Source organism: Peromyscus leucopus, chromosome 15 (genome assembly GCF_004664715.2).
Source record: "Peromyscus leucopus breed LL Stock chromosome 15, UCI_PerLeu_2.1, whole genome shotgun sequence".
NCBI lineage: Eukaryota > Metazoa > Chordata > Mammalia > Rodentia > Cricetidae > Peromyscus > Peromyscus leucopus.
In genome coordinates this window covers 54,371,987-54,385,072 of record NC_051076.1, presented here as the reverse complement: position 1 = coordinate 54,385,072, position 13,086 = coordinate 54,371,987, and the positions used below count along the sequence as shown (strand labels likewise).

Below are 13,086 nucleotides of genomic sequence, written 5' to 3'. Positions count from 1 at the left end.
CCTTTGCAAAGATTTGACTTCCAGCACTCCAAAAAGAAGAGGGAACAACGAATCTTATTGAATCTCATGGTCTTATTTTTGAATGATTAACCAAAATGGCCTACTTTGTAGGACTATTGATGGTGGTGCTGGGAATTGAACCAGGGCCTTGGGACTACTAGATGTATGCACACTGTCCTGGTACTACTTCCCAGCCAGAACTGCTAATCACCCCCCTCCCGTTGAGCATCTGTGGGTGTGTGTATCTATGCCTGCACTGGGTGTTGTTCCTCAGGGGCCATCAGACAGGATTTCTCAGGACTTAATTTGAGGGCTCACTGAGTATGTATTCATGGAACATAACTTAGAAAGTAATGACTGAATGTATAAAACACCCACCATGTCTTCATTGAGTATTTTTCCTGCTGGATTTTTCCAGTTTGTCAAAAGTTGAATAAAATACAGGGGCTGGATTTAGGGCCTAGGGAAATAATAAATAATTTCTGCATGGTCTAGAACCTGCTGTGTAGTCCAGACTGACCTCCAGGTCACAGGCGTCTGCCTGTCTCTGCTTCACTGCTGCTGAACTGTAGGATGTTCCTGGTTTACCTGTAAAGAAAGATGACTCCTGTCTCCTAGATGCAGCCTTGTTTGGTTTGAGCACTGTCTCTGTTCAGAGACTAATTAGTTCTGTTAATCTGGTAGATTACTCTATCTTGTGGCAGGAATCAGGTGATTCTACAACAGTAATTTTATATACAAATGTATGTGTGTCCAGTTCTGTCCTGTTTGTCTGGTGAATCATCTAACAGTTCATGTCCAAATTGTCTTTGAAAATGTTACTGTCAAACCTTAAAAATCTCTCGTCCCTGTCTCTGTAGGTTTATCGAACAAATCAGTGTGCTGGGGAGTTTGTGATTACGTTTCCAAGAGCCTACCACAGCGGTTTCAACCAAGGTTTTAATTTTGCTGAGGCTGTTAACTTCTGCACTGTTGATTGGGTATGTAGTACGAATTTGAGCTTTTCCCTTATAACACATTGTATGACAACTCAAGACATGAACCACACTGCTTTTTTTAGTTGACAATACTTTTGTTTTGTAGCAAGACCCCTTTCTCTCTTCTTAAGATCTATTACTTTTTTAAAGTGTATGTGTATGTTTCTGCACATAGACATGCACAGACATGTGCTTGGACCAGTAGAGGCCAGAGAAGGTGGTTGTGACTTCTCTGACATGGATGCTAGAAACTGAACTCTGGACCGCTGTAAAAATCAACGGTTGCTCTTAACTGCTGAGCCACCTCTCCAGCCCCCACGACACTTCTTTTAAGTTGTAGTTTTAAATCAACTTCTTGGGGACAAAGTGGTTTTGTTTTTGTTTTTTTCCAGTGTTGCCAAACCTAGCCCTGAGCTCTCTGTTGCAAACCATCGTTCTGCCTCAGGTTCTGGGGAACCTAACTTATAGTAAGAACTTTCTTGAAGAGCAGAGTCTAATGACTTTAAACAAGGTTGAAGCTTATTAGAGCTTACAAACTAGTAACAAATATTCCAGTCTGAAAACTTAGTAGGATTGCCCTAATTATCCACAATGCAACAGTTGAATGACATGTTTGTTCATTGCAGAGTTGATATTTTATGCTACAACTGTGAAGGTTATGTGTAATATAAAAATTAGTAAATTGTAGCTTTCTGTTTGGTTTTTTTTTTTTTTGAGACAAAGTCTCTTAAAAAACTGATGTGTAGTTAAGGATGGCCTAGAATTACAGACCTTCCTGCTTCTATACCTAAATCCTAAAGAGCTAGGATTTAGGCATGTACCACCAGCTAGTGCTTTTCTAGAAAAACAACATTAGTTCTTTCTGTCTTTATTTTCCAGTCTATAGTTCTTGAGTATTAATTATCCCTGAAGTAAATTAAGACTGGAAGTTCAGCACAGTTGTTTGAGGGAATATACAAATATTTCCAATTAGACTCTACATTACTCACGTTAATTCATTGTCCATACAGTTCTTTCTTAACCAGTTTTCAACTTAGTTACCCAATGTGTCAGATCTTTAGAGCACAAAGATGAATAGGCCCAGTTCTCAGGGAATCTGAGTCTGGTTTAGGGTTGGTAAGTAAGTAGTAGGTGGTTTGACCAAGATTGGGTTATTTGTTAATATGATATGGTAAGTCATAAGTTTTTGGAAATTTTTAAAAAGGTGACTATGTCATATTTCTTTTCTGCTTGTGACCCAGCTCCCATTGGGCCGCCAGTGCGTGGAGCATTATCGCTTGCTGCACCGTTACTGTGTCTTCTCCCACGATGAGATGATATGCAAAATGGCTTCCAAGGCTGCTGTGTTAGATGTTGTGGTGGCGTCAACTGTTCAGAAAGACATGGCCATTATGATTGAGGATGAAAAGGCTTTAAGGGAAACTGTGCGTAAACTGGTAAGGTTTCTGGAGATCCAGTTCCATGTTGCTGACTTCATAGAGTTCTTGTACTTTATTGTGGTTTTAAGAAGCTTTTCCTTGCTGTATTCGGTTTCTACAAAAGCTATTCTGATTGACATGTAGTAATATTTTGTTTTTATTTGTATTAACTATTTTTCATGTGCTTATTTTATCCCTTGTATCACTATCTGTAAAGTATCTCTTCACATGGTTTGCTGATTTAATTAATTATAAGATTATATTATTACAATAGTGTCCCTGTCTCTCTCCCTCTCCCCCCCCCTCTGTCCTCCCCTCTCTCTCTATCCCTCCCTTTCTTTCCTATAATAGTGTCTCATGTATCCCAGGATGGTCTTGAACTTGGAATGACCTCTCCTGTTCTTCCCACTTCCACTTTTTAAGTGCTAGATTACAAGCTTACCTCTTTTTTATTATATTTTATTATGTGTCCTTCTTAAGACATTTGTGCATAATACAAAGCCAAAGCCACAAAGATATTCTCTAGAATCTCATACTATCTTCTCTCTGAATTGCCTTGGTACCTTGGTTTTAAACCTATGAATCTAGCCTATTGCTAATACTAAATGGTCTTTACTACTGTAATTTTCTTTTATGATTTAAATTTTATTTTTAATTAGCTGTATATGCTTGTGTGTGTAGGTAGTTTTGTGCATGTGAGTTCAGTGCCCACATGGATCAGAAGAGGATGTGCACTGTCTTGGGACTGGAGTTACAGGCAGTTGTAAACTAGTAACATGGGTGCCAGGAACTGAACTTGGTCCTTTGCAAGATGGAACATTGTCTTTCTATCCCTTTAATTTTCTAAAAAGCTTTGAAATAAGTAATAACTAGGGTGAGTCTTCCAATTTCTTTTTGAAGACAGGGTCACATATAGCCCAGACTGGCCTTGAAACTCTTTATGTAGACAAGAATGACTTTGAACTTCTGATTTTCATGCCTCTACTTCTCCATTACTAGGATTATAGGCATATGCTACCATGCTCAGTTTTATTCAATACTGAAATAGACCCTAGGGCTTTGAGCATACAAGGCAAGCATTCCACCTACTTTTATCTCTTTTAGTTCATTTGCATTTTCCTGTTAAGGTTTTGATTTAGTAGATTTTTTTTTTTTTTTTTTTTTTTTTGGTTTTTCGAGACAGGGTTTCTCTGTGTAGCTTTGCGCCTTTCCTGGGACTCACTTGGTAGCCCAGGCTGGCCTCGAACTCACAGAGATCCGCCTGCCTCTGCCTCCCGAGTGCTGGGATTAAAGGCGTGCGCCACCACCGCCCGGCCTTGATTTAGTAGATATTTTTAATGGATTCTTTTGGATCAACCATATACATAATCTTTTTTTTTTAATGTATATATATATATGCCACCGTGCATAGAATACTGGAATGTTGTCTATTGGGAGCCCATTATGGACCACCAGCAGGCTATCTGTTGTCCTCTGGTGTTTTATAGTTGAAGAAAGCAATGCCTAGTGGATTTAAGTGACTTGCCAAGGTCTACATCAGTAATGGAAGTTAGTGTTTACTTGCAGAACAACTGCCTAAGACCAAAATTTCAGCCTGCTGTGGAGTAGGTTCCACCCTTAGCTGAAGCGCTGTTAGCAGCTTAGAGCTGCTGGAGGAGGAGAGTGATTTTTCTCGGGATGCACCAGTGAGGTTATCTGTACTCCAGTGGACGGCCCCACACTCAAGTACATGTGGGTCCACTTAATTGGACTTAATTGAGTTACTAAATACAGACAAAGAAATGCAGATAAAACTGGGAAAAGGATGTTTGGGAGGGTGTTTTGTTAGGGCGTAGGTGTAATTAAAATACATAGGTAGAAAATTCTCAAAATAAAAATATTACATAAATATTTCTGCAGCTTGGAGAACTATTCTTCTCCCTAGATGTGGAATTTAACAGGTTAAAATTGTGTATAAACTACATGATTTCGATCTTCAAAGTTGATCTTTGGTCTCCTTTAATCTCAGCTCTCCAGACCAAGGAAGTCCTTTTCAGTGATTATGATTAAAATGACAAATCTATCCATCAGCATACTGTCTTTGTTGACTTAACATGTAACTGTCAGGAATGCTTACATCATTAAAGTGAAACAAAGGAGCCTGGTGACTTCTAGGTTGGGCTTTGAGAGACAAAAGACATCTCCCAGGCCAGGCGGTGGTGGTGGCGTCGGCCTTTAATCCCAGCACTCCTGGGAGGCAGAGCCAGCAGGATCTCTGTGAGTTCAAGGCCAGCCTGGGCTACAGAGCAAGATCCAGGACAGGCACCAAAACTACCCAGAGAAACCCTGTCTCGAAAAAACAAAAAAAGGGACATCTCTGAGAAGGGCCTTCTAGAGGTCAGATGGGATGAGCTACAGTTGAAATGTTCACTTGGGAGGCATTTCAAGTGTGTGTGTTAGAAGGCGCATCAGACGACCTACAGCAGCCAGAGCCTACAGGTGGTTGTGAGTTACCTGGCCTCGTGCTGGGAACTCTTTCTGCAGGAGCAATGTGGACTCGTGCTCACAGACTCTCTCTCCAGCTCCTCTGCTTGTTTTGAGGAAGATGCTAGGGCTCAAATCCAGGGCTTTGTGCATTGTAGGCAAGTGCTCGATGAGGTGTGTCCCCAGCTACTGTGATAGAAAGCATAGATATATAGATACAGATATAGATACAGATTGCTCTTCTCTACGATCAAACTTCAGTAAGGTAAGTTTTGAGCAAGATAGGCTGCTAACCTCAGCAGTATTGATTCAGCAATGATTTTGTTTATGTTCAGATCAAAATGGTTAGACATGGGCCTTACCTTACCCAAAGAGGGATTCTCACTGAACAATGCTAGGCTATTGGTACTTTGTAGTCCATATAGTTTTAAATCATCCTTACATGTTTTATTAAGGCTTTAAAAAAATCCTGTGCATACTTGTCTTGGTCTTTTAGATCATATTATTCTTTCTAAGTCTCTAATACACATTTAATTTTAGGGAGTAATTGATTCAGAAAGAATGGATTTTGAGCTGTTGCCAGATGATGAGCGGCAGTGTATAAAATGCAAAACTACATGCTTCATGTCTGCCATCTCGTGCTCTTGTAAACCTGGCCTGTTTGTTTGCCTACATCATGTAAAAGAATTGTGTTCCTGTCCCCCTTATAAGTATAACCTGCGGTAAGTAGGAAGGATAAGTTTTTTTTTTCTCCTTTGGGAAAGCATGTGTGTACATGTGCATATGTGTATATTTATGGTGTGTGTATGTGTGTTTATGTGAGATCACATTCATGTGTGGATGTGGTTATGTGTGTATGTGTCACAGTGTGCTGTGGAGTCAGAGAACAGCCTCAAGTGTTGGCTCTGGCTTTCCTTGTTTAAGGTAAGTTTTCTCTGTTCTTAATCATGTATGCCAACCTGGTTGACCCATTAGTTTCCAGTGAGTCTCTACTTCATGTCACTGTGTCAGGACTGGGATGGCAGAAAGCACTCAGCTTTACATGGTGTCTTATAGTCAGTGTTCTATTGCTGTGAAGAGACACCATAGCCGTGGAAACAAAAGAAAGCATTTAATTGGGGCTTTGCTTATAGTTTAGACCATGGTGACCCCAGACAGATATGGTAGTTGAGAGTTCTACTTTCTGGATCCAAAGTCAGCAGGCAGAGAGAGACACTGGGCCTGGCTGGAGCATTTGAAACCCCAAAGCCCAGCCCCAGTGACACACTTTCTCCAATAAGGCTACAACTCCTAATACCTCTGAAGTTGTATCGCCACTCCCTAATGACCAAGCATTCAAATATATGAGCCTATGGGAGCCGTTCCTTTCATGGAAAGTGCTTTTCCATTGAGCCTCCTTTTCAGCCTGCACTGAGTCTTTGCTCTGCAGTTAAGAGCACTGGCTGCTCTTCCAGAGGTCCTGAGTTCAATTCTCAGCACCTACATGGTGGCTCACAACCATCTCTAGTGAGATCTGATGCCCTCTTTTAGCATAAAAGTGTACATGCAGATAGAGTACTCACACCCACTAAATAAATAAATAGATAGATAAACAAACAAACAAATAAATCATTGAAAGAAAAAAGCTCAGTGTCATCCCCATTCTAGGTCTGTGAATGTTGAGGCTAAACCTCCTTTAGTCGACTTCTCACGGCTATCTGTGTCCTGTTTCCAGGTACAGGTACACTCTGGATGATCTCTATCCCATGATGAATGCATTGAAGCTTCGAGCAGAGTCTTACAATGAATGGTCCTTAAATGTGAATGAAGCTTTGGAAGCAAAGATCAACAAGAAGAAAAGTACGTAATGCACAATGTGGGATTTGTAACCAGCAAAGTGGAGTTGGGTTTTGTTGTGCCAATAAAACAGATGACTGAAAACAACCTAATTTCATCCTTAGCTCCCATGTCTGAACAGGTTTCCAGATCCTTGGCAGAAGTTTTAAACCAAAGTGGATAAGGCAGTTTGCATCAACATTTAAGTACAGTCTGGCCATATAGATTATGCAAGATGGTTTTGGAACCAGTGAGATGTCTCAGTGGGTGAATTCTGAGCTACTGTAGTTCTAAAGAGATGTTTCTTATTGAAAAATACCCATCTCCTCCCTTAAGCACCCAGTGGAGGAAAAGTGTACATGCCACAGAAGCCTGATGATCTTGAGTGCAAAGCTGGAGGGAGAGCCAGCTCTACCCTGGTTCCCTCTGACCTCCATGTCTGCACCATGGGGCACATTGCCCTCCCCACCCAGTATAAAGACAGGAAGAGAAGGAAAGAGGACCTGGGTTCATTCTAATCCCCCATGTCGCCTACCAGCTATCTGTAATTCTAGTGATACAATGTCCCCTTCTGAATACATGTGGTATATAGACATATATGCAGGCAAAACAACCATACTTATAAAAATAATAAGTCAAGCCAGGTGTGGTGGCTCACACCTTTAGTCCCAGCACTGAGGAGGTAGAGGCAGGCGGATCTCTGAGTTCAAGGCCAGCCTTGGTCTACAATGCAAGTTTTGGAACAGCCAGAGAAACCCTGTCTCAAACAAACCAAACCAAACAAGATAAATAAATCTTAAGAAAATATAGGAACTTTTTAATATATTTTATTTTTAAAAAGCAGATTTTTTTGTAATGCAATATAATACTAGTTTTAAAAAATCTTTGATTCTTTGAAAGGCAATGTCTATGTCTATGAAATGCTAGCTTAACACTTCCTAGTTCTAATCAAAGTTTAGTGGCCCTGACCTTTATCATTACCTTTCCTTTTTCTTTTAAAGAAAAGATTTTATTTTATATGTATGTGTTTTGCCTGTGTGTGTGTGTGCTCTGTTGAGTGTGCCTATATCTACTAAGGCCCAAAGAGGGTGCTGGATCCTCTGGAGCTAGAGTTAAAGATGGTTGTGAGCTTCTGTGTGGGTCCTGGGAACTGAACTTGAGTCCTCTGCAAGAATCAGTGTCTCCCTCCACCCCGTGTAGCCCTCCCTGGCTGTCCTGGAACTCACTCTGTAGACTAGAATGGCTTCGAACTCATAGAGATCTGCCTGCCCCTGCCTCCTGAGTGCTGGGATTAAAGGTATGCATCAATTATAAAATGAAATACAGGACCACAGAGTGGTCCATCAGATCCTAGTCCTCTCAGGAAGACCAGCTCTAAACACTTGCTGAGCCACTTCCCATCGCGGGCCCCCCCCCCCCCCCATGGTGTCTGAAACCGAATCATGATCTGTTACGTTTGTGGAAGGACCTTCTCCTTTCTGTTGTGTAACTAATCATAAACTTGATGATCACAGAAAGATGACTTTGTTCTGTATCTTAGGTCTTGTCAGCTTCAAAGCTTTAATTGAAGAATCAGAAATGAAGAAGTTCCCGGACAATGACCTTCTGCGTCATCTTCGCCTGGTCACACAGGATGCAGAAAAATGTGCTTCTGTTGCCCAGCAATTGCTTAATGGCAAAAGGCAGACAAGGTACACATTTCTGACTATTTGAGATGGTGATCCATGGCATCCGAATCTAGAAACCTGTTGGAATTTTTCTTTCTGTCCTTGAGTTCTGTGATATTGCGAGCTATGAGTAATGAACATATGTGTTCTCATATCGCTTCCTTGGGCCCTTGTCTTAATAGGTATCGATCTGGTGGAGGAAAGTCTCAGAATCAGTTGACAGTGAATGAACTCCGACAGTTTGTGACTCAATTGTATGCTCTTCCATGTGTTCTTAGTCAAACACCATTGCTAAAGGTAACCATATAAAGATGGATGAATAAATTCCATATTTGTGTTTACTCAGTCAAGTAGCCCTCTTCAGTGGTAATTTTTATGTTAATTTGTGTGCATACATGCATGTGTGTATCTGCCGAGAGAGACCAAAAGAGACTATCAGATACATTACATCCAGAGTTGCTGGTGGTTGTGAGCCCACTGCCATGGGTACTGGGAACTGCAACTCTGTTCCCCTTGAAGAGTATCAGACTCTTAACCTCTGAGTGATTTCATTTTCCCTATAGGTGACGTGTGTGCCTCATTTACTCATGTTATTACTGACATAATAACATGAAGAGGCTTGTATTGGCTATGAACTTCAGATTTTAGTTTGAAATAAGTCAAGTACTGAAGTGCTATTTGGCTAAGACTTCTACTGGTTGGCTTTATTTGCTTGCTTGCTTTTAGGATCTCTTGAATCGTGTAGAAGATTTCCAACAGCATAGCCAGAAACTCCTGTCTGAGGAAATGCCTAGTGCTGCTGAGCTACAGGACTTGCTGGACGTCAGCTTTGAATTTGATGTTGAACTTCCACAACTCGCTGAGATTCGTATTCGCTTAGAACAGGCCCGTTGGCTAGAAGAGGTGCAACAAGCTTGCCTAGACTCCAGCTCCCTGTCTTTGGACGATATGAGACGACTCATAGACTTAGGGGTGGGGCTGGCTCCGTATTCAGCAGTGGAGAAAGCTATGGCCCGCCTGCAAGAATTGCTTACAGTGTCAGAACACTGGGATGATAAAGCCAAAGGTCTTCTCAGAGCAAGGTAAAAACAAACAAACAAACAAACAAAACAAAACAACAGATCCTAACCTCTTCCTGGGAAGTTTGGATAGTAGGTGAACTTTAAAGCGTAGACCACAGAGCCAGCACACTGTCCAACATAGCTGTCCTTGTAAAATACTTGGGAAAAAGCTTTCTGTTGGGGCCTGCTTTGAAGAAAATCAGGAGGCAGAGGCAGGTAGAGTTCAAGGCCAGCCTGGTCTATAGACATAGTAAATTCTAGGATAGTCAGAACTATATGGTGAAGCCCTGTTTCAAAAAAAGAAAAAAGAAAATTAATATTTTCTTATTTTACTGCTTATGAAATAAATGGTTTAGATGGAAAGAACTTTTTATAATTTATTTGTTTATTTTATGTGCATTATTGTTTTGCTTTATAAATAAATAAATAAATAAATAAAAATAAATGTCTGTGAGTTAGACATTTGTTAACTGCCATGTGAGTGCTGGGAATTGAATCGTGGTCCTCTGGAAGAGCAGTCAGTGCTCTTAACTGCTGAGCCATCTCTCCAGCCCCCAGAAATGACTTTTTTAAAGATAAAATTAAATGAAATCTCCCTATACTTCCAATGATACTATCTTTGGGAGAAGAAAAAGTTTACAAATAATGTGCAACTATTCAAACTTACAGTTAATTAATAGAATTCAGAGTCATGAAAGACAAATGTCTGAGAGTACTTGTTTATTCTATGCAGTGATGATAATGCTGAGTATCTTCAGTAGAAATAACTTTTAGTATTGCTGAGTCAGTCAGGATGTTAATCTGATTAGACTTTTAGATTGAGGTGTGTTAGCTATCTGCTCCAGTGGTGAAAATGACGTCATTTATGTTTATTGGATTTTCACCTGCATGTATGTTTGTGCAAGGGTGTCAGAAGGCCTGGAATTGGAGTTACAGACAGTTGTGAGCTGTCTTGTGGGTGCTGGGAATTGAACCCGGGTCTGGAAGAGCAGTCAATGCTCTCAACCACTGAGCCATCTTTCCAACCCCCTGTTTTGTATTCTTATAAATAGTGGTCATTGAGTAGAGGATGTGAATTTTTTTTTTTTTTGAAAATTTACATTTTCTTAGTTTATTTGATGCTTTTTTTTTTTTTGTTTTTTTGAGATAGGGTTTCCCTGTGTAGCTTTGCGCCTTTCCTGGAACTCGCTTTGTAGCCCAGGCTGGCCTTGAACTCACAGAGATCCCCCTGCCTCTGCCTCCCGAGTGCTCGGATTAAAGGCATGCGCCACCCCCGCCCGGCTGATTCTTGACGTCTTACTAGCTTAACACAGAAGAGATTTCTAATTGTGTGTTACTTTATGCAGTAGAACTTCGTGTTATATCATAAAATCAGGGACAGATAGAACTAAAATCCAGTTTTGGAATCTGGGGCTCACCTGTTAAAAGTGCCTTCTGCTCTGTCATTGCACACAAGCTCAGATTCCAGCACCAAGCTCACAAGTGCCTGAAACTCTAGCTCCAGGGCTTCTGGTGCCCTCTGCAGGCGCGCGCGCGCGCGCGCGGCGCGCGCACACACACACAGAGATAGATATAATGATGAAAATCTTATTTGCTCTTTAATTATTCCAAGTGAGTTAATTGATCAGTGCCATTAATAAAGATTTTTTTTTTTACCATAATGAATTTGTTTAGAAATTATTTTCCTAGTCTCTTTGTAAGTATAAGAAAAATGCAGTTCTGACATGTCTTTGTTTTGCTTTTGTAGACCACGACATTCTTTGAATAGTCTTGCTGCAGCACTAAAGGAAATTGAGGAGATCCCTGCCTATCTGCCCAATGGTGCAGTCTTGAAAGATTCAGTGCAGAGAGCCAGAGACTGGCTTCAGGATGTAGATGCCCTGCAGGTTGGTTCAAAAAGAAAAAAAAAATGTCATGAATATAAGTGCAGCTAGCTGTGGTTTTTGCCCTCCCCAAACAGAAGTAGGAAGGAAGCTTTTCAACTGCTGGTCCGCAGCAGTCCTTGTTGCCTTAGGTGTTGACAGCAGCGGGGATAAGCGAGGGGAAACAGAAGCTGGTCACAGCCCTGGGAGGTGAGCGTTAGCTCACAGGTGTTACACCTCTCAGCCCGGGATCTGAAGATGTGACAGCTCTCAGACACGTGGTGACCATGCCTGCAGGTTGTCTCCTCGGGCTTCTTAGAGCCTGCGTCTCTCAGATGGTTGTAAAATGGCTTCAGTGTGGGTGCTGGGACTTAAACCTGGGACCTCTGGAAGAGCAGCCAGTGCTCTAAATCTCTGAGCCATCTCTCCAGCCCAGTCCTATAAAATGTCTTTCGTTCTTTGACAGTTTCCCCAACTTCTTCTCCCACTCCCTAGATAACCTTTAGCTGAGTTCTCTCTCCTCTTCATGTCCCCCTCTTTTTAACCTATGGACCTATCCTTGACATAGGAATCAGAATCTCTGGGATGGGGACCAGTTAATTGTATTTAAATGAATTTCCCAGATGATTTTTGTTTTGTTTTTGAAGATAGAGTTTCTCTGTGTAATAGCTCTAGCTGTCCTGGAACTTGATTTGTAGACCAGGCTGACCTCGAACTCACAGAGACCCACCTGCCTCTGCCTCCTAAAGGCATGTACTACCACCACCAGGCTTCCAGATGATTCTTATATGTGCCAAAGTTTTAAGAAACATTGGATTTTCTAACTCATTTTAATTTCCTGAATAGTTTATACTGAATTATTTTAGTAATTCTACTGGCAAAATGAATTGGAGTAAAATGCTATTGTTAATCTTTTATAAAATGCAAGTCAAAAGTCTTGGGTTAGTACAAATTTATTTATGTTGAAGTAAATTTCTTTGATACTGTTCATAGGGACCACTGTGACAGATGAATTTTTTTTTTTTTTTTTTGGTTTTTCGAGACAGGGTTTCTCTGTGTAGCTTTGCGCCTTTCCTGGGACTCACTTGGTAGTCCAGGCTGGCCTCGAACTCACAGAGATCCGCCTGCCTCTGCCTCCCGAGTGCTGGGATTAAAGGCTTGCGCCACCACCGCCCGGCGTGATAGATGAATTTATCAATGGATATAAATATAAATTCAGAGTATGAATAACCAGATAAAAGGAATAATTATTATCTCACATTAATTTTTTATCTATTAGAGCCTAGCATTAACTAGATTTGTGGGCTATTTGTTAAATGAAAAACAAATGTTGCTCTTTCCTCCCCACCCCCACTCTTGGTGAATTTAACATGTTGAAGTCATAGGTCATTGATCTTGGCCAGACTGAATGGTGCTTTTCTTAATTTACATAGAAGTATTTGTTTCTTACTTTATTAGGCAGGAGGACGTGTGCCAGTGTTAGAAACACTCATTGAACTTGTTGCAAGGGGCCGGTCTATCCCAGTACATCTGACTCCTTTACCAAAATTGGAATTACTAGTAGCTGAAGTTCAGGCTTGGAAAGAATGTGCTTCTAAAACATTCTTGACTGAGAATTCACCATATTCTCTTTTAGAGGTAAGTTTGCAGCCATCTCTAGTTTTGAGTACTTTCCTTGGTGGATCTGTCTACTGTGAGTTGTTTTTAGCAACCTTTAAATGCTTCTGGCTACATGTAGGCTGTAGTCCATTGATGTTTAGGGAAGACCGTTTTTCCGTTAGGTTTTGTTTCCTGTACTATAGAGCCTCGCTCTGTAGCCAGGC

At 41.0% G+C, this 13,086-nt stretch overlaps 1 protein-coding gene across 1 annotated transcript in view; it reads left to right on the top strand.

Moving 5' to 3' along the window:
* The window catches only part of Kdm5b (lysine demethylase 5B), a 77,134-nt gene that overhangs the window by 51,372 nt on the left and 12,676 nt on the right, over positions 1-13,086 (top strand). The window contains exons 13-21 of the mRNA XM_028876625.2: positions 861-980; positions 2,219-2,413; positions 5,399-5,580; positions 6,573-6,697; positions 8,214-8,364; positions 8,523-8,637; positions 9,067-9,422; positions 11,149-11,287; positions 12,722-12,901. Coding sequence (XP_028732458.1) covers positions 861-980; positions 2,219-2,413; positions 5,399-5,580; positions 6,573-6,697; positions 8,214-8,364; positions 8,523-8,637; positions 9,067-9,422; positions 11,149-11,287; positions 12,722-12,901 — 1,563 coding nt within the window. The remainder of the gene's footprint in view (positions 1-860; positions 981-2,218; positions 2,414-5,398; positions 5,581-6,572; positions 6,698-8,213; positions 8,365-8,522; positions 8,638-9,066; positions 9,423-11,148; positions 11,288-12,721; positions 12,902-13,086) is intronic.